The 24,641-nt window shown below is 40.7% G+C and overlaps 3 protein-coding genes across 5 annotated transcripts; 1 reads left to right on the top strand and 2 right to left on the bottom strand.

The window, feature by feature from the left end:
- Window positions 1-311: 311 nt before the first annotated feature.
- Window positions 312-6,494, bottom strand: hprt1 (hypoxanthine phosphoribosyltransferase 1). The gene is made up of 9 exons (XM_019884397.1): window positions 6,282-6,494; window positions 3,019-3,125; window positions 2,250-2,433; window positions 2,101-2,166; window positions 1,863-1,880; window positions 1,693-1,775; window positions 999-1,045; window positions 834-910; window positions 312-433 (listed from the first exon to the last, which is right to left on the bottom strand). Exons 1-9 carry the CDS (start codon window positions 6,306-6,308, stop codon window positions 386-388), a joined length of 657 nt encoding a protein of 218 aa, XP_019739956.1. The 5' UTR covers window positions 6,309-6,494; the 3' UTR covers window positions 312-385.
- Window positions 6,495-7,907: 1,413 nt separating this feature from the next.
- Window positions 7,908-20,355, bottom strand: phf6 (PHD finger protein 6). 3 transcript variants are annotated; one of them, XM_019884201.1, is made up of 11 exons: window positions 20,264-20,355; window positions 13,335-13,477; window positions 12,097-12,198; window positions 10,473-10,606; window positions 10,333-10,379; window positions 10,039-10,193; window positions 9,777-9,920; window positions 9,539-9,643; window positions 9,306-9,439; window positions 9,028-9,164; window positions 7,908-8,904 (listed from the first exon to the last, which is right to left on the bottom strand). In XM_019884201.1, exons 2-10 carry the CDS (start codon window positions 13,464-13,466, stop codon window positions 9,035-9,037), a joined length of 1,083 nt encoding a protein of 360 aa, XP_019739760.1. In that variant the 5' UTR covers window positions 13,467-13,477; window positions 20,264-20,355; the 3' UTR covers window positions 7,908-8,904; window positions 9,028-9,034. The 3 variants fall into 3 exon arrangements, with proteins under 3 accessions (XP_019739760.1, XP_019739759.1, XP_019739758.1); XM_019884200.1 differs by lacking the exon at window positions 20,264-20,355 and adding an exon at window positions 15,143-15,299; XM_019884199.1 differs by lacking the exon at window positions 20,264-20,355 and adding an exon at window positions 14,473-15,119.
- On the top strand, window positions 19,530-24,637 carry cab39l1 (calcium binding protein 39, like 1). The gene is made up of 9 exons (XM_019884202.1): window positions 19,530-19,930; window positions 20,302-20,441; window positions 20,515-20,679; window positions 20,895-21,013; window positions 22,312-22,480; window positions 22,561-22,620; window positions 22,696-22,761; window positions 22,844-22,987; window positions 23,560-24,637. Exons 2-9 carry the CDS (start codon window positions 20,325-20,327, stop codon window positions 23,749-23,751), a joined length of 1,032 nt encoding a protein of 343 aa, XP_019739761.1. The 5' UTR covers window positions 19,530-19,930; window positions 20,302-20,324; the 3' UTR covers window positions 23,752-24,637.
- Window positions 24,638-24,641: the final 4 nt, after the last annotated feature.

Genomic DNA, 24,641 nt, shown 5'->3' with positions numbered 1-24,641 from the left:
TTCAGAATTGCCTCAGTGCTATTCGTTCTTGGACATTTTGGCAGCATGTGCGTGTATTATCATACACGCCAGCAAACATTGGGTCTGATCAGAAGCTAGTTTAGTATTCACACACAATGTGGACAGACAGGTAAAAAGGTTCACCATTTCAGATGTCATGAAGGTTAACTATTGACCATTGACCTTACAGCCATACTGTATTTCCCAAACATGCCTTTATCTGAGGTAAGAAACAGAATAATTTGGGAGTGGAGAGAACGAAAATATCACGATACCCGTGCAAGCCCTGGATAATCTGAGCAGGCATTGTATTTTTGTGATGCACTCCAAAATAAAATTGGTCTTTAAAAAATATAACCGGTAATCCAAAAATAAAAGGTCCTCTTCATGCCTTGTACTTCTCCTTCCCTGTTTCGCTAATGACGCAGATATGCTGAAACGCAAAGGAAGCCAAAAGTTAAGAATTGTTAAAAGCTCTGGAAAAAAAGGACAGACATTGGAAATGTAAGTACAAGGAAATGCACAGATAATAGCTTATCATCACTGTCTCTTTAACATGATATTTTCTCCTGTACTTCCTCTTTGGACCACACTGCTAACAAACGGAAGATGACATCCAGTCGATGTTACTTTGAGTGACAACAACCTTGCATGCCATCCTGTTTTAAAGGCGGGGACCCTGGCGGTCTGATCCTCGGCTGCAGAAGCTAGCACTGTGACCTATATATATATATATATATATATAAAAAATTGATATTTTTGGTCAGCATAAGAAAGCAATGAACTGTCACTAGACAGCGGCAATATTTCATTGACAGAAAATACATACTCACATTTAAATCTCTAAAGTACTCGTTGTAGTCTAGTGCATATCCCACCACAAATTTGTCAGGGACCTCAAAGCCTACAACTGAAACACAGAGACAAAATATGTTAGACATCTCAAATCACCAAAAACACGTGCCTGTTGTTTTGAAACAAACAAAGTTTCAACTCACAGTCTGGTCGGTACCCAACACTCCTTGGTGTCCTTTTCACCAGCAAACTACATGGAAACAAAGTTAAAATGATGTCATTGAATAATAAAGGTATTTAATGAAATAAATATTGAGAAATAGGTTTTTTTTTAAAATAATTCAACCTAAACTCTTTACACTTTTTTCCCAATGTGCCAGGTTAGTTATGACCAGAAGTATTTGGATATTGACAGGTTTGTCGCATTTTACCTTATACACCAGAACAATGGATTTGAAATGCAGTCACACTTCGGTCCACAAACCGAATTCCTTCAGCAAAGTAATTTTTCTCATACAAATGAATGGAGGTGGGATTAAGCCCCACAACTAAGTAATGTTGACCTTGTTTTTATAAGTTTCCTGATGTCCATGTATCGGTATCTTTGTTTATACAATGATGGTAATACTGCCAACTGATTATTTTGGTCACGATAATTGTGACATAGAATTTTCATCACACTTTTGTCACTTTTTGGTTATTCCAGTAAACAGTTCTCAAATGCCAACTCAAAATTTTCACGTGTCTTGACGTAACAAGGGAATGAATGCATTGCAGTTGGATAATTAATTCTTGTTTGGTAATGGAGCTACTCAAAACAGTACACTGTCCAAATACTTTTGCCCTTAACCGTAAGCACATGGTTTCTTAGTTGCACCGAGTAGGGATTTACCTAACCTTGCCACTTTAACCATCTTGGGATTGTACTGTTTAAGGAGTTGCAATAATGTCTTCATTGTCTTCCCAGTGTCGATAATATCCTGAGGGACATTGCAAGAGAAGCTCATATTAAATGATTCAACTAGAAAGCGAACTACAATAGTATCGAATACAAAATAAAAACATACCTCCACAATCAGCACATTCTGTGGAAAAGAAATTAAGTTGAGTTGAATTGGAAACATTTTATCTTCCCGCAACCCTAGTGAGGATGAGCGCTTCAGAGAATCAATGGACTCAACATTATCTTATCTTAGCGTGCAGACTTGGTTTGATTCCTTTTCTCTGTGTCGGTGTATTGCACAGTAATGCAGGGAAAGCAGGCCAATAAGTGGCATTTATAATATTATTTGAAGAAACACTCACCTTGCCTGTCAAAGTCGACAAGTCATCTCCTCCGATGACTTTGATTTCTCCTGTTGACTGGTCATTCTGCACCCATTGCAGATGAAAAACGCACGGTTTAAAAATGTGAGGTTTTTAGGCAAACAAAATATTTGATAAAAATTAATTACACAGTAGCTCTTGAGGCGAATGAAGTCCACCGTCATAGGGATGGAGCGGTCGCTGTTCCTGTTCAGGGCCTTGATGTAGTCTAGCAGGTCTGCAAAGAACTTGTAGCCCCCTTTCAGCACACAGAGGGCAACAATGTGGTGCCCTCCCATTTCCTTCATAATCTCCCTGGCCAATCGTTCTGTCCTGGGATCACATGAGGGAGAGGGACCGAGAGGGTGGACAGCTCAGTTTTCTGCTCTACTCACAGAAGGTTCCACTTTTGTTTTGTGTCAGCAGGCGTCATTTCTGAAGCTCAGCCAGAGGCTCGTCCACAACACCAAACTTAATTTCTATCCCTTTGACTAAAATCAAGCATGATTATGTTGCTTGGTATCAATATAGCAAAAATGTATCCATAAAACATAACTTCTCTTTCTCACGGACCCCGTGAACAGCATGACTATTAATGTTTTATTTTGCAGTGCTTAGTTTGCCATGACCGGCAATTCGCCACCTAGCGTTATTTTCCTGTGAATCATGTGAGAACTTGGTCGAGAGCAGTCATCAACACACCCCATCTCAAAAAAAAAAAAAAAGGACCTTGTGTAAAGCACAGCATTTTAGGAATTAAAAGACACATAATACTCTTTGCAACACCTAAGATTTGAACTACAAACATACAGTATTTATTGAATAAGAACTGATTTAGACAAACCACATTTTAGCATTAGAGGCTGACATTAGCTGTCATATTTTTGCAAGCTCTTGAAAAACGTGTCCAAAAATCACCTGTCCAAAATCAGTCCGTGTGGGATGTAGACCCTCTCCAAGTCAGATGCATAGTGTTTTGGGATGCAGAACAGATCCAGATCGTACCCCTGCTCATCATCGGTGATCTGAAAGGAAGCAAGAAACAGGGGTGTTCCCTAACATTAATCTGAGAGGAGGGCAGGACAAGGTCAGGTGACTTGGTCATTGGAGCTTTACTTTCCCAAGAAAAGGTTCCAACTTGTGGAATATATAATATGCAGACTTTGACCAAGTCCAAATGATTATAATTTGAAAACTCATAATATAGTCTATACTCATACTGTCGATACTAACAATTTATGGCGGCATTTTACCACTGAATTACACAAATTGTACAGCGTAACACTGGTAACAAACTAACAAATGAGTCTTTTTGCAAGAGGTAAAAACTGCACGCTTCAGCCTGCAACAAAGTTGGACTTGGCTGTAAAAACCAGAGAGCCATGTACAATTTAGACATTGTGAAAATATCAAGTGGGACTGGAGGGGTTCCGATTGCAACCATGAAGTGTCTACACCTTAAAGCTATACTGTACATGAATTTCCTTTAAAACGCAATACGTTTCCTGTATTTGGTCACATATCCACTAGCGCTGCACAACTGTTTGCCTTGATGAAACCAGACGACAGAACTGGTGTCATGTGAAAGCTGAGAAGCTGGTGCAGAACTTGAGGTACCTTGGGAATAATGCGAGTACTGTAATTACAAGCAGGCTAAACCTTTTGACGGTAGTAAGTAATGTAAACCATGAGGTCAGAGGAGTCAAGCGTCCGCATCTGCGTCCTAACGGAAAATGTGGTTGAGTTGTACAAGGGTACAATTAAAGCATATGTGAAAGCTGCAAAAAGCATGCCCATCTGTGTGGGCTACACACTCGCAAATGCAGATAACAGTGACACACAGCAGATGTCCCTCAAGGTCACATGATCTGAGAGAGTGTTCCCCCCACGCCCCCGCTGACATAATACGCGGTGAACTTCTGGGACAACTTTGAAGTTTGTACAGGAAAATTCCATGTTCGGCAATAGTGTACTTAACAGCACTTGAACTTGTGATACAGTGATACAATAGTGTACTTAACAGCACTTGAACTTGTGATACAGGAGCACTCTTACATGAATGTACAAACCCAATTCCAGTGAAGTTGGGATGTTGAGTTAAACATACCGGTACATAAAAACAGAACACAATGATTTGCAAATCATGTTAAGCATATTTAATTGAATACACTCCAAAGACAAGCTATATATTTAATGTTCAAATGTTTTAAACTTTATTGTTTTCGGCAAATAATAGTTAACTTAGAACCAAAAAAGCTGGGACATGTTTAACACTGTATCACATCACCTTTTCTTTGAACAACATTCGAAAAAACGTTTGGGAACTGAGGACACTTGTCAGGGTTATCAATTCGACATTCATAAAAAAGACCCAATGCGGAGAGGAGACATTGAATTGTTGAGGCTTTGTAAGTGGAATTCTTTCCCATTCTTGCATGATATCCAGCTTCTGCTGTTCAAGAATCCCAGTACTTTGTTGTCATATTTTACGCTTCATAATGCAGCACACATTTTCAATGGGAAACAGGTCTGGACTGTAGGCAGGCCAGCCTAGTACGCGGGCTCTCGCACGCTGTTGTAACATGTAAGGAACGTGGTTTAGCAGTGTCTTGCTGAAAATAAGCAGGGGCATCCAAGAAAAATACATTGCTTGGATGCCAGCATGTGTTTGGGTAAAACCTACATGTACCTTTCAGCATTTACCAGTCGTCAAACTCATCAAGTTTTTCTTTAGTCAAGTTTCAACAAAACATAATTTTAATTGTCTTTAAGCGGGTCAGATAATGGATGTACATACATTGTCACTGATGAAATAAATGAGTAAGTAGGAATTCTCTGCTCCTTTTGAAGATGCTTTAATCCATCCAGCATACTCGCCTGTGTTTGTCCCCCATTTTAGTAGATGGCTTCCATGGGCGAGAGTTTTTCTCTTTGTATGTCCTGCTTCATCCATATTTTATCACATTTGTAACAACCCAGTCCATGGTCACAAGCAAAAACAGTCACAAAATCGAAGAAGGGGAAATAATTTTGATGCCTTTTCCCAAAAGCAAACAGATTCGTAGTGTGTTCCCAAGATATGCCGAAACCGTACAACTTCAGTTATGAGAGTACTGTCAGAAGGCTTGGCCTCAGGCACAGATCATGGGTTTTCCTAACATCATAATGACCCAATATATACATCCCAAAAAAAAAAGAAAAAAAAAAAGAAAAAGGCTGAGAGCAAAACATTCTTCTAAAGTGGCCTTCTATGCACCCCGATTGAACATCTGTGTAAGACACCCTTCAAACTTAAGACAACTGGAGCAGTTCGCTCATGAGGAGTGGGCCAAAATACGACAGGTGCAAGATTGGTGCAACAAAATATTCAAGGCCCCATCATTTGTGTCCAGGCCTGATTTATTCATTTTCTTTTGAAAAATGATTCTGTTTAAGCCACAATTCAAAAGCAATGTATTTATTTTGTAACGTATTACTGTATTATCAATTCAGAAGCAACGTCCAAGTTTATTTGGCTAGTTTTAAATATTTATTTTTAAATGTATTATTACGTTTGTCAGTAGCATCTTTTTTTCAGTGCCAATTATAGATCACATCCGTTGCATTATTAATATTTTTGTTGTCTTCTGTTAAGTGCTTTGTTTCAGCTGCAGCTGTTGTGAAAACGCTGTACAAATAAAGATGTATCGTATTCTATTTCTTACTAACAATTTTGTCCACGAATGTAAAATACAAGACAGTGCTAACGCATGTAATGCGAATGATGTTTGTACAAAGCATGATTCACAAATGTATCATTTGTACAAGTTCCGGTCTTGTAGCTTGCAGGTTTCTTGCCACCGGCTGTTACAGGGTATGATGGAGTCATAATGTTGATTTATTGTGGAAAAATCCGCACGAAATGGCACTGTGGAGGTCAAACAATAAATTATATTTTAAAAAGACGTCTGAGTGACGTATACAAAGGATAGTGGGCACGAGGGTAAGCGCTTGAAATTGCTGAAACGGTGACAAATACGAAACACGTTAGGACGAGGCGAATTACAACCACAGTATAGATGACATACACGGACTTAACAAAACACACGAGTAACGCCCTCGTTCGAGCCGCGGGAGTGCGCCCATATGTCGACTGTATGAGCATGCCGACAAGCTTTTTGTGAGGCGAGAGGGAGACCTACCACAACACACTGGCCGGATGTCGCCATGTCTGTTCCCGCCTGAGCTTCCCTTTGGTGTACGGTGCGTGTTCCCCGATATTACGGAGACAAAGATGAACAGTTCCTAACGTTTCAGTCCCCTGTGACAAGTCACATGGAGAAGCTAGCTGCGTGCTCTGCGTCGCTACTGTTGCTGTACCCTTCCTTCTCACTCTTGCTGCACACGTGACGTAACTTACTCCACTCGGGTGGAGCCAGGAGGTTGCCACGATGACGTAACAACGAGGCGTGCAATCAAACAGCAGGATTTGGGAGACTCGCCCCCTTTTACAACGAACGCAAATGTGAGGCTTTTTTTGGCCAATGTTGTACTTGGGCTGGCAAAAGTACCCTGCCCTAGGAAGAGGAAAATATTTCGCGCCCTTTCAACTCTCTACCGCGACTATGATATCATTTGTCTGCTAATAATATCCTTATTAACATCAAAGACAACCAAAAAGGAAAATGAAAGAAAAATGACATAAATAGATCAACTTATATCAAAGAATAAACATTGTTTTTTTAATCTTTCTCCTCCTTTTTGTTTTCATCCCTGTTAAATATTTTTCATAATTTCTTTTACGAAAGGGTTTGTTCACTGCACTTCGTATTTCCTGCTCTGTGCTGTGGGTGCACATGCTCGGAAAAAAACCCCCAAAAACCTCCGCCTCTTGGTATTCCAGTTTATGCCAGGGCGACAAAGCTCGCAATGCACTTGCAATGCATCACCTGCCCTACGCATTGTGTCCTGCAGTCAGCACATGCTGCGAAAAAGTGGAGAAAGTGATGATGCTCTAGAATGCAGCACTCATTATCTTCCGTGATTAGTCCGCTTTGTCACATGCTGTGATGAAGTGTTACTCAGTTCTCACCTGCTTGGTTCCTCACAACAAAAGGGCGTTCAAAGACTGAACTACAGAAAACCACAAAAATGTTCTCCGACAAACTTTACAGTTTGCTTCATAGTCCTCTCAACTGACGGTGTCAAACCATGGTTTTGCCTCGTCCCACTCTCGTCTCTATTTTTGTTGTAGTTTCAGCATTTGAGGTCAAGCTGGAGTCTCGGAGTATCTGCCTTACTCAACATTTTTAAAACCCATGGTGCAGCCTGGTGTTGAGTGTGCAGTGAGTGCACTACAGTACTAGGCAACGATCGTGACAGACAGAGGCAGCGCAAAGGGGTGGGCTGTCTGCGTGCAGGCAGACAGACAGAGGATTTGGCACAGGACAGAGGAGAATGTACCAATACCACTTTGCTGTCTTTAATATTTCCTGTCTTCTACCTTGTTCATTATTGTTAGATTCACTCTTCGCATTTCTGTGTGACAGACGCATGGGACAACTAGGTAAATATGGAAGAAATGGCGTCCCATATTGGTTCAGTATGGGAAGCATTTTTGCCATACATCTGGTTCAGAAGTGCATGGTACTGTGTGGCCCTCCATTCACACTGATGAAAAATCGTGGCCCCATCTAGCATTTAAGTTGCCCATCCAAACCCGACTGTATATGCTGGGGTTCATTCACAACTTCATTATCCTACCACTATTCTAGATCCAATCCCCAAAACGGAACATTTAAGTGTTGAACGGAAGAACCAAACAAATATGCAAAGAGACATCTGTGCATTTACATGAATTAAATGCACAAATCAATTTATTGAAAATACTAAAAAGGCAGAATGAATGTTCCAGGTGAGCATGATAAGCTTCAGTCAGATTCAAGAATGTAAAACTAAATTCACAAAGATACACAGTGACTTCATGATACTTTGGCTGGTGTGACATTCCTCTCTTGGAAGCGGAGCATCGAGTTACCAGCTACATGAAAAGTTTTTTTTTCTCCAAACACTCAAATAAGAAGACCACATTTTTTTTCAGTAAACATGTAAAATACAAAACATTTTCTATTTCCAAAAATGATTGGATATATTTGTAGAGATACATGTAACATCACACCAAAGTCAAGCCAACTTTCCTGAAGAGCTGTGTACTGAGCTCTTTTGCGGCTAAACAGAAAAACAAGAATCCACCATTAAATGTGGACAAATGCAAGTGCATGCCAGTAAAACTTGGACTTGTGACCATCAGAAATCCACACATTCAAAATTACTCACGATGATTACACAGTAGCAAATGTGTTACGTATCAAGAAAGAAAGGCTAACATGAAGAGATTTCGAAAAATATGATGAACAAAACAAAATGATAAAACTGCACAACTTGGGAGAGACTGGTGACAGGTATTGCAGTGAGGGAAAAGGAAGAATATGGTTTCATCAAGTGCAGTAGTCTGTGGGGTGGCAATGAGAACTTCAGTCATGACAAGTAGCAGAAAACGGTTGAAGATATGTCCACATGACTCTCTTGTGAAAGTTAACCTTTGGCTTTTCAACACAATTTTGCACGAGTCCATGCTCTGTGGGTATCACCAGTGCGTGAAAAGCTCATCTAGTCTCAATGCATGGCATCCATTTATTTGGGAGGGCGAGGTGCTGAGGACAATTGATGGGAAACTAAAGACCACAGCTTTGAGAGTAGGCTGAGACTTTGTAGAAAAACGCATAGCTCCCCCGACAAGTTTTACCGTTTGCACGCCGGTCAAACCTGTAAAACAGAAAAATCAACCAGGTCATTAAAAACAGATTATGAAGCCGAACGTATTTTTCGATGTTATTGTTGTGGGTAGAAAACACGACCACCAACGGATTATGGATTTGAAATACTTACATTGTAACTAGTTGCCATTCACTTGCATTGACGGTGTACCTCCGTGGTCGATCGCTGCTCTTTCTCTACTGCGATTCTCTCGTTCTTCATCTTCCTCATCCCGTTCCTCATTGCCACTGTGGTTCTTACAATACAGTCTAAAATAAAGGGGGATTTGTAACTAACACTGAACAATAACAATTCATCCCCCACAAAGCTGTGGCTCAAAGCAGAGTTAGGAATGGACTGTGCAAGCATTTTACGAGACAAGAAATAAGACTGGTCTTAACAGTGCTCACTTGTAGATTCCGCGTGCCATGTTCTCAATGTACTTTGCTTTGTCCTGCAGACCGCAGTGATAGTGGTAAGTCTTCACACAGGCTTTGATCTCACACCCAATGGTTGCACCCAGCTGGGTGCAAAGTGTGCATTTCTTCAAATACAACAAGACAACCACAAATTCTGATTAGATGATAATCGGCACCTTTCAGAGTTGTTCATCAAAAAAATGGATAAAGAATTTTTTTTCAACCATTCTTTTCCCTCTCTTTATCTCTTGGATTACGGTTTTCACATCAAAGTTCCCGAATTCTGCCCGTGACGTGGTGGTCAGCTGAACTGTCCCAGACGAAAAAAGCTGTAAAGCCAGAAGAGAAGATGCGGTAACACAGCACATTCATACCACTTAAGTTCACTGCAACAACCTTAATGGCACACACACACACTCACACAAACATGCACACTTGGATGTACACGCACACAGACCTTACCATGCATTTGTAGTGAGCAGCCACTTTTTTGGAGTTATCAGTATGAAGCACGCCTCTCGTTTCGTTTTCTTCATCACCAGCATGGCAGAATCCACAGCGCTGCCCGCCATCAGCCGGACTGGCCCGAAGAGGTGACCTCTCCCGCTACAACACACAGTACAGCACATAGACACCGTTGAGAGACCACCTAACAATCAACCCACCATGCAAATGAAAGTCAGGCACACTGGAAATGACCTTGTGTGCAGGCAAGTCGCCTTACATGTGAGGAAGTCTCCTCGTCTGCAGCCTGGGAGGAGGTGGAGCGGGTGTCTTCTGACTGGCCACGAACCTTGCTTCTGCCCTTCTCAAATCTTCCTCTGCCCCTATTTTGTGGTGGTGAGGAGTCTGAGTCATTGGCCACACCTTCCTCTTCGTCTAAAAACAAACAAAACATTGGAGAGAGACCTTTAGAAAACGCATCAAACATCTTATTCATAAATATTGCACAAGTGTGGCGGAAAAGTGCATGGAGTAGACATTACAAAAATACGATGAACATTGTGGACAGACATACCTTCGATGCCATCTCGAGAAGCATCCCGATGTTTGCGGCAGTAAACTCTACAATTGAGAGAAGGCAGTAGTTCAATAGTTAAATGAAATGATGTATTTTTTAAAGAGGTCTAAAAGGTGTCTAAAGGGAAAGTAACTTACAGGTAAGTTCCTTGTGACGCATTCTCTTTAACCTGGGCTTTGTCCTTTACAGCGCAGTAATAGTGGTAAGTCCTCCGGCACGTATTCACATCACAGCCAATAGTAGCACCCGGCCGGTGACATGACGAACACATCTGTAGCGAGGCCTTCATTATTACTTTCAACGTAAAAATCAAAACCTTTTTTCCTAACAAGTTTGAAAATTGTCATTTTAATGGGTTGGATAACATACACTCATGCTAAATGAATGAATGGTCGTAGGTAAGTATAGCTGGGACAGCATTACCGGCGGGCATGACTGGATTGCTGCAGGATGTAAACTACAATTTATGTCAATATGAAAAAAAAAAAGTTCCATTCTGAAAAAAAACTAGTTGTTTGGGGGATTAATACAAAAAAGAGCAGGTCTGTAATTTTGCTTTCTGTATTTCGGGAAAGTCTGTGGTTATATTATCAGGCATAGTCAGGTTGAGTGGTTGCCGAGGCAAAAACTCGGGCGTGGGGAGAATTCGGTGAAGCCATGGAAGCCGACTTTCGGACTGCTTGGAGGAATTTCTGGTCCACCATCAGACATTTCAGGAGGGGGAAGCAGCCTACCATTAACACTGGTTCTAGTGGGGATGGGGTGCTGGTGGCCTCGACTCGGGACATTGCGAGTCGGTGGGCAGAATGCTTCGAAAACCTCCTCAACTCCACCAACATGCCTTTCTGAGGATAGAGAGTCTAGGGACTCTAAGGTGGGCTCTCCTATCTATGGGGTTGAAGTCACCGACATGGTTAAAGAGCTCCTCGGTGGCAAAGCCCCGGGGGTGGATGAGACGAAGCTCTCGATTTACCGGTCGATCTACGTTCCCGCCTTCACCTATGGTCACGAGCTATGGGTCGTGACCGAAAGAATGAGATCCCAGATACAAGCGGCCGAAATGAAATTAGAGATGAGAAGCTCGGTCATCCAGGAGGGGCTCAGAGTCGAGCCACTTCTCCTCCACGTCGAGAGGTGCCAGATGTGATGGCTCAGGGATCTGATTAGGATGCCTCCTGGACGCCTCCGTGGTGAGGTGTTCTGGGCATGTCCCACGAGCAGGAGGCCCTAGGGATGACCCAGGACACGCTGGAGAGACTATGTCTCCCAGCTGGCTTGGGAACGCCTCGGGATCCCCTGAGAAGAGCTGGTACAAGTGGCTGGGGAGAGGGAAGTCTGGGTTTCCCTGCTAAAGCTATTGCCCCCGCGACCTGACTCCAGATAAGCGGTAGAGAATGGATGGATGGGGGGATTTATTAACAAGTGACGACCATTGGATCAATGGTGAGTCTGCATATAAAATGGTACCGAATGCTGGACAATCAATCTAAGAACCCCTTATTGAAACAGGTCTCTTTAAAAATAAACTCACAAAAACACACAAAAGAACAAATAAAAATCAAAACGCGGAAAGTTAACCCTTTGAGGCTGGCTGGGCTGCGCTCTCATAATGTACAGGACACTAAGATCTCACACATCTTTAAGTTTTGTGATATTTCCGATGAAATTTCAGAACCGAACGGGTAGGTATTCAAATTTGGAGTGTTCTCTGTTCCGCTTTACCATCACCTTTGTTAATGCAGTGTTTAAAAAAAGACTCACCAATTTGTTTCCCCTTTTGATCTCCTTCTTGACATCTTCAACAGAAAATCCTCCAATGTTTTCATTATCTGAGTGTGATGACACCAGAGCAGAGGAGAAAAGCTATGCCACAAACACGAAAAAACAAAAAAAAACATTATTAGTACAGTCTTGGATCCACCATTAAAAGAAAATCATTCCACATTTCATGTCTTGCCAGTGACTTTCTTAAAACAATGATTGGAAAAATAAAGGTATTACAACATTTGGACATTTCACTCTTGCAGTCAATGCATACCATTTTCACTATCTCCTTTTTTTTCGGGATGCAAAATTAATTAGGATGCCATCGACTCGGAAAAACGCCATAAATGTAAGACAATGCCAAACCACAATCTACATGACAAATGCTAGAGACTGAGACAGAGACCACGGCCACTAATAATAATATGATAAAGAAAGAAAGAGTGAAAGTGATTAACATATTGGGTTTGGTCCATTTTTTTTTTTTGGGAGTGCAGTTTTGTTTAATTTTTAACAATCATTTAGCACTTTCACCTTTATTGCATCTAGAGGACCTGCCTGTAGCTGCTTTGTTAATTGGTGACTCGTTAGTGTACAAAGTGCAGCAGGCATCAGAAATTCCATTTAAAAATATACAGCGTCCTACCCCACTTCTCTCTCTCACACTCACACACTTAGATTAATTAAGTTCAACCGTGACTTTCTTCTTCGGCTCTAATCCTAATGTAGGTGGTGCTATCTGCACGTGTGATGTCACAACTACATGACACAACAAATTCATAACAAAATTGATGCCAACGCTTAATTATCAATTTTATCAACTTTTTGCATCCCTATAATTGTCTTCAATGCCTGCGGGCCTTTAGCCATCGGCATTGACTTTTTTTTTTTTGTGTGTTTGTTTAGTGTTAGATCCCACCAGTAACAGTTCCATTAATAGCAATATTGTAAATTACCGTTTATATTCTGTGTCATATTCCACATAAGGATGAACCGTATATTTATCTCCCGGTATACAGTAGTTTTTACAACATTCGAAGATTCATCTTCAACAAAAACATGTTCACAAAATCCATGTAGGTTAGATATGCATTTAAATGGTGATTGAATAACCCCCCTGCCGCCCTTCCCCACAAAAAATATTCCCTCTGTAATTATGTAATAATGTTGGTGTGGGTTAACTTAGTTTCTCCAGTCACATGCTACAAGTAAAAAGACCACTATGCTCTGCTTACCATGCACTTGTGGTGGGCTGCCACCTTCTGGCTATCAGACACTAGCAGCTGCCCACAGTCTTTTTCCCTGCTGGTTCGACAGAAGGCGCATTTAGGGAGGCGAGCTGCAGCACCTTTCCTCTGCCCAGACATGATCTGGAGCGCTGAGAGCGGATGAGTTTCCAATGAAAATCAAACAACGGAAGTGAAAAAGACCAGCTGGATTAGAAGGGCTTTATAACAACTCATCCTCATCAGTAATACTACTTCAATCGTAAGATGAGCGATAAATTTAAGTCGGAGGAAAAAAGCCAAAGATACAACTGGAACCCAAACTTTGAATGAGTAGAATAAACTCTAAAAAGATACTAAGACAACAAAATAAGAGCAATGCATCCAAAAGACATAGACTTGTAGAGTTGTGGTCCATACAGATGCTGAATCATCTCCTCTTGCGTAACATATTTAGTACATCTGTGACATATAATGAAATATGTATAGATTAAAGGTTTCTCAAATGACCATTTGAGGAATATTGTTTGTGTATGATGGCAGTGATAGTTTATTATATATCGGCACAGCAGAGGCCTGTGGATGCAACACCAGCAGTCAGCCGAAGTATAATTATGTTAAACGAGGCAAAATCAGGACCTATCCAATTATATCAAATATATTATCTATACATACACACACAGTATATATGAAGACTACCTGTGCATATATCATTCTGAATGATGCAATACATTTTGCTGACACAAGCTACCCAGTATTTATGAGTCCTGCAAATGTATCAAATCGAACTAATTTCTGCATCCACTCTGTCCGTAAAAATATGATTTTAACATAAATGGTACATTTTAGAACACGGTGTCTGTTATTTTACGCTTTAAAATCTTTTAAGATTACGTAGTTCAATTATTACACGAATACATTTTATTTAATATTAAATTAAAATGACACATTAATTAAGCATTTATGTAAAAATTAAAACCACTTCTGTCAACAAGGGACAGTTCAATCTTAAATGTGCGCATTTTTTCCAGGGATGGTGTGTTTAAAACGCTGCTAAGCGAGCTCGATGGAAGTAATCCACGTAAACATTTCAAGATGAGACTCACCATTAACGTCAAAATAAAAGTGAATGTTTTTTTTTTCTTACTTAAGACAAACAATGTACTGCGACGCCTAGAACGAGCCATTACTGCCATGATAGCAGAGCCACCATCGCCTCACTGCGGCGGCTACAGCGGCGTGCAAACACACAATAAGCCCATGTAACCGACACTTAATCAAGTCTTATTACAAAGTCAACTGTTCGCTGAACAATCCTGATCAATGAACATTTCGGCATATTCCACGGCGAACAATGTGAGGAATATGTGGCCGCAGTAAATGAAACGAGGAAACTCCCCTAGATTTCTTCCCCCAAAGTTTTGAATTAAAGGGGGTGTGTATATCCTTCGCTGGCAAACTAGCTACAAACTGGTGATTTTGGGGGAACTGGGAACGTTTCAACGCCTCGAAATGTTTCACAAGGCCCGAGTTTAAAATAATAAAGAAAGAAAGAAAAAGGCCCAGGTATGAAAAGAGGACTTTTTGTTTCGGTGGTAGTGTGAAGCGCAAAAGCGGCGAATATTTCCCTTTAAATGCGGGATCTAGTCATGACAGGCGCGGGTCTTTGCAAACCGCTTCGAAAGCAAAGAGCGCCATACGTGATGTATCTCTGAGAAGAGAGCAGCTTGGCTTGAGCGCCAGCACAACGGCCTCGAGCCACAGCAGGCCACGAAACACACTGGCTGCCTCGCAAGGCCGTGATACAAAAGTCTTACCTGCCAACTATTATCTTACGGCGCCAAGAGGTTAAAAAAAAGGGAAAGTGTAGCGAGTGGCGACTGAATTTCTCCCCGTCCTTCACAAGTGATCGTGTGCTTTCCCCACTTAACCACGGTGAAGCTAGTAACCGAGGCCTTACATTCGCTACTTCCGGACGGGGCTTTCAGAATAAAAGCACAGGTGACGCGTTGCAATCTGGACTTTGGAAATGTGAAAATAAATATGGTTTGGTATACACGGATGCAAGATACTTCACGATTTTACGGTACATTGTATGTGGAACCAGAGTCGCTACAGGTAACCACACTTGATCATCCATGTTTGTAATAATGAAATCGCAATCTCATATAAACTTAACTGTAATTTGGAGTACGTACTGTATATTCGAGTGTACCTGTAGTGAAAAAAAACGTTATTTATTTCAGTAGTTCATTTTAAAAAGTGAAATTCATAAATTAAAAAGATCAATGGCAAATTGTGCATTTGGTTTCTGGTACCTTGGTACTAACTCTATCGTGTCATAATCACATTACAATCGTATCCCTGTAATTTAATGTTAAATTATGATTTCTTAATTTGTCAAAGTGTGACGAAAGGTGCATTCACAACTCGGATTTATTTTTCGGTCCAGTGGTGTAAAATGTTTTGGTTTAGTTTACTTAAAATTTCTTGTTTAGGGTCATGCACAATTAAAAGTGCCCGGCCCCATATCACCAACATGTCCCATGTGACATGGTTCCAAACCCATATCGCTATTCAGAGCAAGTTTAGGGGCAATTTATTTACCCCTAAAAAAATAACTTAAAGCTCTACATTCAACTTTTTCAAAGTGGGCTTGTTTGCAATAACCCCACACCCCAGCATCATAGTCCAACACGAGACAAAGGCATAATTTGTGGCGATGATTCTGTGCAGGTGTTGAAGTCTCGATGGCATCAAGCCTGAACTTTATTAATAACAGGTCCAAGGGCTCTCCCAACTGATTCAGATAATGCTTTTATAACAACAAAACTAAGATATTTGTACCTTTTAGAAAACGACCAAATGTTATAAACAAAATGAAATTCTAAGTTTGTCAACTTAGGCCCTTGTTTACTGAAATGTATCACTTGAGTTTTTTTTCATAGTTTATCTTCATTCTCATTCTATTCCACCATGAATGAACAACTGTCAACATTTTTTAAACGTCAGATTCGTTTTCTGCAACTAGCATTACCGTATTGGCCAGAATATAAAACGGCCCTGATTATAAGACGACGCCCTCTTTTTCAAGACTCAAGTTTGAAAAAAGACTTTTTGAGCACCAAATTAATTTTTATGCAGAAAATAATTACAGTACATCTGAAACAAATGATTATAACAAAATATTTGAGAGGAAAAGCATGTTATTTTGCCTCATTCAAATCTTAATATCTGAACATTTAAATATGTAAACTAAAGTGCAATCACATTCGTAAATGAATGGCTTCTGGTTTTTGAAATGTAAATGACATCATAACTTCTCCTCAGCTGCCGGTTAACCTGGCCGATTTTCGACCCACTTTTCTCCAGATTGTCGCTACGTTTCTCCATTTTCTGTTATCTCTTCTATTATTTTCTTCTCTTTTCTTTCTTACTGCTATTTTTTATTTTTCTTCTTCGTGCTACCGCTATTTTTATTTTTATTCTTCGTGGCAGGGGTTTACTTTGGCCTGGGGAGTCAAGTTCATCATTCGCTTCAATGATATCTGGCGCCATCTAGCGTCGTGAATGGGTATAATGTCTAGACCCCGAATATAAGACGAACCCTACTTTTTCAGTCTTATTTCAATGCAAAAAACACCGTCTTATATTCGGGGCAATACGGTATATCATCTACACACAGCAAAAATGCAGTTTCATGTGACATGAAACATAAATGGAAATAATAAAACGCGAAGACCAAGAAAAAAAAAAACGTTCTCGAGGCATCAAGCCTCAGACAATTTAGCACCAAAGCTCACTGGGACATGCAAACCCCTCCACCACAGTAAGGTGACGGCTCATGGAGGGGAAGCCGGTTATTGTTTTGTCACTTTTGCTGCATAACATTTTATTAAAACTTAAGTAAAATAGTAGTAAAGTAAAAATTCTTCCTCGAAAGAATTCTGGATAATTTGAGTTGCAGATGGGAGCATAGCTGAAGTGTGGGGAAAGGGCGCAAAAGAGGTGGGGCCATAGAGCACTTCTGAGAATTCGGACATGCAACATACTACCACCCTCGACGGGAACACACGATTGGGGGGCACACGGGTTTGGTCATTGAAATTGCGTGGGACGTCACAACCTTCGTAGGAACGCCCTTTGCGCCTTGACGGACGACAAAACAACGATTTGTGCCTGTTGAAACCGTAGAAACTCCTGTAAAACATACAGTCCTGTAGCCATTTACATAAGCGATTACTGTATCTTCTAAAATTGTCATATCTTGCTGTACGGTCGGATGTACTAATAGACAAGGGTGTAAAACGAACTTGACTTTTTGCTTTGCGCAAACATAGGACGGAATGTATAAAAATAAAAAAATCCGTCAGTTAGCATCATAAGCAAGTTTTACCTTCGCCATTACAATGCATCTTGTCCCCCCGGTGTGAGCGTAGCATCTCTTACCAGGGACCCAGCCAGGGACAAAAAATGGTATGCGTCCAGAGTTTAAAAAGCTTTTAAATCAGCTCCATTGTAAGGGGACTGAAAACATAATGATAAATGTCGTGCGCTGTGAATTCCGGCAAAGTCGGCGATTTGATTAAAACGGTGAACACAGTAGTTAAAGTGGTGGATGTCATGGATAGATAGGCAAAATTAACTTATACAGTCGGTAAGTCACAAAGTCGCTCCGTTTTCGGTCCACTTCGATTTGGCAGTCATGAAACTTTGCTGTTCGTCATGGGGCACTCACGTGATCACGTGACGTAGCTGCAGCGGGTCAATACTCCCCCCGTGTGGCCAAGGCGGCACACCAGAAGGAACACGTTATTTTTAATTCAAATTATGTTATTACTGTATCAAATGCTTTCATAAAAAGCCTTTTCTTAGTAGTAAAATATAACAATTCTTTTCACGGGGAAGGAAAATACATGATTTGACCCGAATAATAATAAATATGACATTTTATGAAACTTTATGACACACCGACAACCACTGTTGCTACGACGTTACAGGACTATCAATCCAAATATGGATAATATTGATACCAAGTCAGTATGAATATCGTATTAATACTTCCAGGGTGAGATCGATAAACTAATTTCAGTTTCACTTTTGTATGCACTGCTGCAGTTTTATCAAAAAGGTGACAACCAGATCGCTGGACTCGCTGTTTGTTTCAGCGCCAAGCAAGCACACTCTGCCTCTATCCTCGCCGCCCTCCCTTATGTTTCTCTGTTGTGCCGCCGCATGTGACTGAGCAAGGCGAAAAATCAGTCCGTCCGCCCACCAGCACACACAATGCATGGATCCACAGATATGAAGCAGCTCAACGGAATCGCTCACAAAAACCTGTATCCAAAACCATGTTCTGCACAGAGTGCCTTCTTTTTTTACCTCCAGGCTTTGGAGATTGTTTAATACCTCACACTTAATTATATTTTTGCCCATGTTGTTTTTCAGAATGAGGAAAAGAAGTGCGTTGAAGGGAATAAATGTTTTGTCTTTGTATTTGGACTCCCCGAACTTACATTACACTTGAAAAAAAATGTTCTTTTAAAAACGTTTTATCATATTTGTGATGAATAACTTGATGACTTTTTTGATAATTCAAATCCATGAAAGAAGTGCAATAAAGTGGGATTTTTAAAAGTAAATTTTTGTCTAGCAGTTTTTGCACAGTACCCGAAAACGTTTTCTGGTTAAGGTGATAATTTTGTGCACTTTGTTAAAGAAAAAAATATCCAGACATGACAATGTACGGGGGAAATGTATTTTCTATTCACCAATAAAATGTCCTAATAATTATAACCTGGCTTTGAACCAGGTAATAATAATACGAAAAATCACAGAAACATTTAAAGAGTGTCAAGATTAATTGACATTTAGTAATTCGAAAGATTTAGCGTCCTTATTGGAAAATTACCGGTATCGGATGGCCCTGTGTCAGATCGATTCCAAAATAGTGCACACCACTATATAATACTACAGTTGTTACTCATTAACCAGAAACACGGATTTAGATGTACTTAATCATAGTTTTATAGCACATTCTTGAAACATTGTCGTGATAAACGGATCCGCCCAAACATAATACTGTACTGTATAAATAATCCCCGAAAAAAACTTCGTCAAGAGGGGGCTGTTAACAAAAAGTAAAAAAAAAAAAAAAAGTGCCGTATTCCTAACATGATTGGCTAAAATCGATGACAGTCATCGTAGGGTAAAACAAGCCCACCGAGCGTCCCCGAGAACAGGAGAGGGGAGATAGTGAGAGGACGACGATGCTTGCAACTGCACTGTAGTCGTTCAGGGAAATGAAGTTGTCAGTCTGGCCAGCCATCTGCTTGAAACTAGTCAGTTAGCTAGTTAAGTGACAGCCGGTCAAGAGTAGCGAGGTTTATATTCATAAGCACCGCTACGATGGTTGTTCGTCAGAGAATTTTGTAGCCGTATTTTGTTACGAGTCGGGCATAGAAAGCGACTGATCTGAGATAAGGTTACATTTAAACGCAACCTAACAGTGACAACAGGAAAGTAGAAGCAACTCGCTAGCCTACTAGCTAAGCTTTAGCCACCGAGCTTCCTCCAACTTTAAAACTACTCCTCGCATTTGGTCGGTGAGTTTTGACACTTGAGAATCTTTAATCCGTGTTTGGTGTGTTCGTCGTGTTCACTGTCCGCGTAGTATTAGCGATTGCTAGTCTCTCGTCACTCGGTCCCACCTAGCTAAACTTTGGCGATGAACATTGCTGTGGCTCTGACAATTGAATCGTCACGCGACAAGAGTTTAACTTTAATGAAAAGTTACTAGAGGAAGTTGATGTCGACGTTTGCTAGGTGTGTTGATCTGGTCTTTAGTAGTTTGTTACAGTGTCGACTTGCCACTAGAATAAGCTAACCAACTCTCGCCGTGGCCTTGTTTCTTCAGGTGTGCGTTTCGCAACTATTACCTAATGCAAGTCACAGTTGTATTCTTTTTTTCTGACAGGTACTAGGTCATCTCATTCAGTCATGCCTTTTCCTTTCGGAAAGTCTCAGAAGAGTCCAGCAGAAATAGTGAGGAGTTTGAAAGAAAATGTGGCATATATGGAAAAGCTGGATGCTGGGGAAAGTAAAAAGTGTGAAAAGGTGACTGGTCGTGGGGGGGGGGTGTTTAGACTTGGAAATGAATGTCTCTTAATTTTAACTCTGCACTTCTCAGGTGGCAGAGGAAGCTTCAAAAAATCTCGCTTCTCTGAAGGAGGTCCTTTGTGGGACAGGTGACAAGGAGCCTCAGACCGAGGCAGTGGCTCAGCTTGCACAGGAGCTGTACAACACCAACCTTCTCATTTCACTGATTGCAAATTTGCAAAGGATTGACTTTGAGGTAGGATACATGCTTCCCATTGCTTTACTATACAGTAATCCCTCATTATCGTGGTGGTTAGGTTCCAAAAAGAACCAGTGAAATCCGTGAAGTAGTCATCTTTATTTTTTTACAGTTATTATGTATAAGATACAATGCTGTATTGAATGAAACCAAAGATTAAACCTTTTTTCAGGCCCAACCATTAATATATATATATTTTTTTTCTTAAACAGGGTAAGAAGGATGTGGTTCATTTGTTCAGTAATATTGTGAGACGGCAGATTGGAACACGCACTCCGACGGTAGAATACATCTCTACACACCAACAGATCCTCTTCATGCTGTTAAAAGGGTAAGTCCCTCTTGTTTGATTCACATCAGAATCATGAGTATCAGAATAATTTAGCCTCTTATTGACACCATGAAAACTTTTCTGACAAAATGACTTTCCCTTGACATGCCTTGCAAATGTTCACTTTTTAAAGCTACCCAGAATATGTTCCAACACTTCCCAGAGAGCGAGCTTGAACTTGTTGCACTTACCTGTGTGACAGACGTATAATTGAAAAATGGTTGTCAAAAGCTAGTTATACAGTGGTCTGAAATGGGGCCAGCTTGCGTATTGTGGATGTACAATTTATATTGAGTTAGAATCAGCTGAGGCTGCTGTCTCTGACTGATGGTCTCATTTGTATGACCTAGATCAATTTGTATGACCTAGATCATCACTGGAGAAATACACTAAATCTCAAGCACAACCTTTTCTTTGAAATTTTGTCTTGAATAAGGTAATTGTGTTGTTTTTTTTTTTTTGTTTTTTTTTTAACCTTTACGAAAGGGGAAATCAGAAGAAGACAGCTGGCTTTATGTGTTGCGTTTTTTAACACGTTATCATGAAATTGAATGATGTTTCCATCCATCACCCCTTCTGAACTGCTCATCCAGGTTAAATCTTTGAAAACCAAAGGATGATTACTGCATGTGTTTGGAGTTGACACTTCAGATTAAGACTTGACACAACTTTGGATCTGCACTTTCCATTCTTGTTTTGATATTTTTGTTCAACTATTGCTTGAATCATATTGTATTGCCCACCCAGTACAGTGACAAATAAAGCATATCGCTGTCCTCTAAAAACGCATGTCCTTTTTTTCATTTTTCACATTTTTTTTAAATTAATGGGATGTCCGAAATGCGGGCACCCCATTAACGTAAAAAATGAAAAAAATTCCAAAAAAATGGGCATTCGTGTTTTTCACAGCACAATGATATTTGGGACTGCACTACTGCTGTATTGCAATGGGAGCCATTTTATTTTCTATGGTCATCACTCTTTTCCTCACTGGGTACGAATCGAATCCTAAATATGCTAAAGAATGTGCAAAACACGTTAAAATAATCCTAAAATGCTCACTGTGCTCAAGGCTTATAAGAGTTATTGAAGTTGGAGAGGTATGCTGGCATCCAATCAGCAAGTCTAACACTTGCTGAGGTTTTATGGGAATTTAGAGCGGAATTGTACAACTCCAGGGGCATTCAACCTCAGTTGTTACACTATTCATTGCACATTATTACTTTCATTTGAAGAATAAATATGGCTGTTGCATGTCAATTATGTAAATGTGCATACCTGACTTGTATGGTGTACAGATATGAGAGTGCAGAAGTGGCTCTGAACTGTGGAATGATGCTGAGAGAGTGTCTTCGCCATGAGCCGTTAGCTCGGACTATACTCTTCTCTGAAGAGTTCTACTGTTTCTTCCGATATGTGGAGCTCTCCACCTTCGACATAGCGTCAGATGCCTTTGCATCATTCAAGGTACGCTGAGATTGATTTATTTTTTAAATAATCCTGTCTGTTTGGGTAATGCGCATCTTCTAAGAACCTTTTTCTGGCAGGATCTCCTCACAAGGCATAAGCTTATGTGTGCCGATTTCTTGGAGACCAATTATGACCGGGTAAATGCTCAAATGCCCTCACTAGAAACAATGTCGTGACTTGATCTAATATTCCTTTTGAAAAATGTCTGCAAGGTATTTACAGAATATGAGAAGCTCCTGCATTCTGACAATTACGTCACCAAGCGACAGTCTTTAAAGGTACCGCCTTCACAGGTTTAACATGAATCAAAGTCGTGCTAGTATTCACCGTCTACAATTAAGATTGGAAACATATTTTCAGCTTCTGGGGGAGCTTTTGCTGGATAGACACAACTTCACAGTGATGACAAAGTACATCAGCCGAGCAGAGAACCTGAAGATGATGATGAACATGTTACGAGATAACAGTCGCAACATCCAGTTTGAAGCGTTTCATGTTTTCAAGGCGAGTGGTCCGTTTCTAATTGTTCCGATGTCAGTTTAACGTTTTATTTGAACTTGCGAGAAATTCTCTAGTTGGTATTTTCCTGTGATGCTATCTCTAATGTAGTGATGTGTATTTGTTAATTGCTGAAATAAAGCAAGTATTTTCTGATCGTTAAGATGAATAGCATGGGCGTAAATATGCTTAAATAGACATTGGTATTGACGTATCAATTGTCTGCTTAACGGGGAAGTCAACCCCCAGATTTTCCTGACACTAATAAGTTCTTTGCAACCCTACTAGTCGAAACACGGCATTCTGATTAATTTTGCGTTTGTGGAATCTGAATTAAGCAGGAAAATCCACTCGTTTTTGTTCATCTCAGGGTCGGCCATTTTGCCACTTGCTGTCGACTGAAAATGACATCACAGTTGCTCAGGTAACGACTAATCATGATTGGTCATTACCTGAGCCCTCATTTCTCACAAATGCAATATTAATCTGAATGCCGTGTGGAGGCGCATAGTGAAGAACATTTGTGGGGGTTGACTTCCCCTTTAATCATATGAAATATTCCTCGTTGTATCTCTCAGGTGTTTGTTGCAAATCCCAACAAGACTCAGCCAGTGCTGGACATCCTGCTGAAGAACCAGACCAAACTGGTGGACTTCCTGAGCCACTTCCAGACTGACCGATCAGAGGATGAGCAATTTTGCGACGAGAAAAACTATCTGGTCAAGCAGATCCGGGACCTTAAGAAGTCCACAGGCCCCGAGGAAGCCTGAGGCTGCAGAATGGAGTGCTCCAAAAGTGGTAGATGCAGTAGTGCCAGCCAGCATCGAAAGACGTGCTTCTGTAAGGCTTAGCGTTCATTACAAAATATAGGAACAAAGTAAAGATGACTTCCGTCTGCTTTTTAGTTTGGATGGGGTTTCCATACAGCAACCTGAGTGGGCCAAGAACTCTTATGTAAACGTAGCGCTTCTTACGTGTTGAATTGTCCATTCTTGTATTGTCAGACCTTAAACTGTTACTCTTCCAGATTTTCCTTTTTGCCAGCACAGACCTTAGAATGACAACATCACTCCATTGGCAGCATGAGCTCCAGCAGTAAGACAATGACAGAAACTCGCGTGCGTGCGTGCGGACTGAAAAACTGAGGGGGACATTCATGTTCCAATATGATCTCATCCAACCGCTCTCGTGACACATCTGATTCATTGTCTTATTGTTCATTTTCGCTTTCATTCGAGTATTTAAACAATGTCGAAAGACAGCTTCGGCATGTGGCTCATATTAATAACCTAGTTTGCACATTGTCGTTCTGCGTGCCTAATATGCCGTTTTTAGGCCTTTGTCTGCATTTTGCGCTCGCGGAGGTCAGTGACGTGATTACCAATGCGTTTGCCAGCACAGCAAGAGAAAATCAAAACAGCAGAGGAATGAATTGATTTGTGATGGTGGTTTTAGCCAGCGCTCGGCGGAGCTGGCATGCCTGAAATGGAAATGAGGCATCAGATAGCGCTGTGGGGTAACACCCATCCCTGCGCCATCCACACAATGACCAATTGATCTCACTGGGAAGACCCTGTTCCATCCTCACATTGTCATGTATATAGTATGAGGACCGCACTCAAATGACCACGCACTAATAAAGCCATTCTGAGATTACAGT

Source organism: Hippocampus comes, unplaced genomic scaffold (genome assembly GCF_001891065.2).
Source record: "Hippocampus comes isolate QL1 unplaced genomic scaffold, H_comes_QL1_v1.1 scaffold156, whole genome shotgun sequence".
NCBI classification, from domain to species: Eukaryota; Metazoa; Chordata; class Actinopteri; order Syngnathiformes; family Syngnathidae; genus Hippocampus; species Hippocampus comes.
Note: the sequence above shows the minus strand (reverse complement) of the source record. Positions and strands in the feature narration are given on the sequence as shown.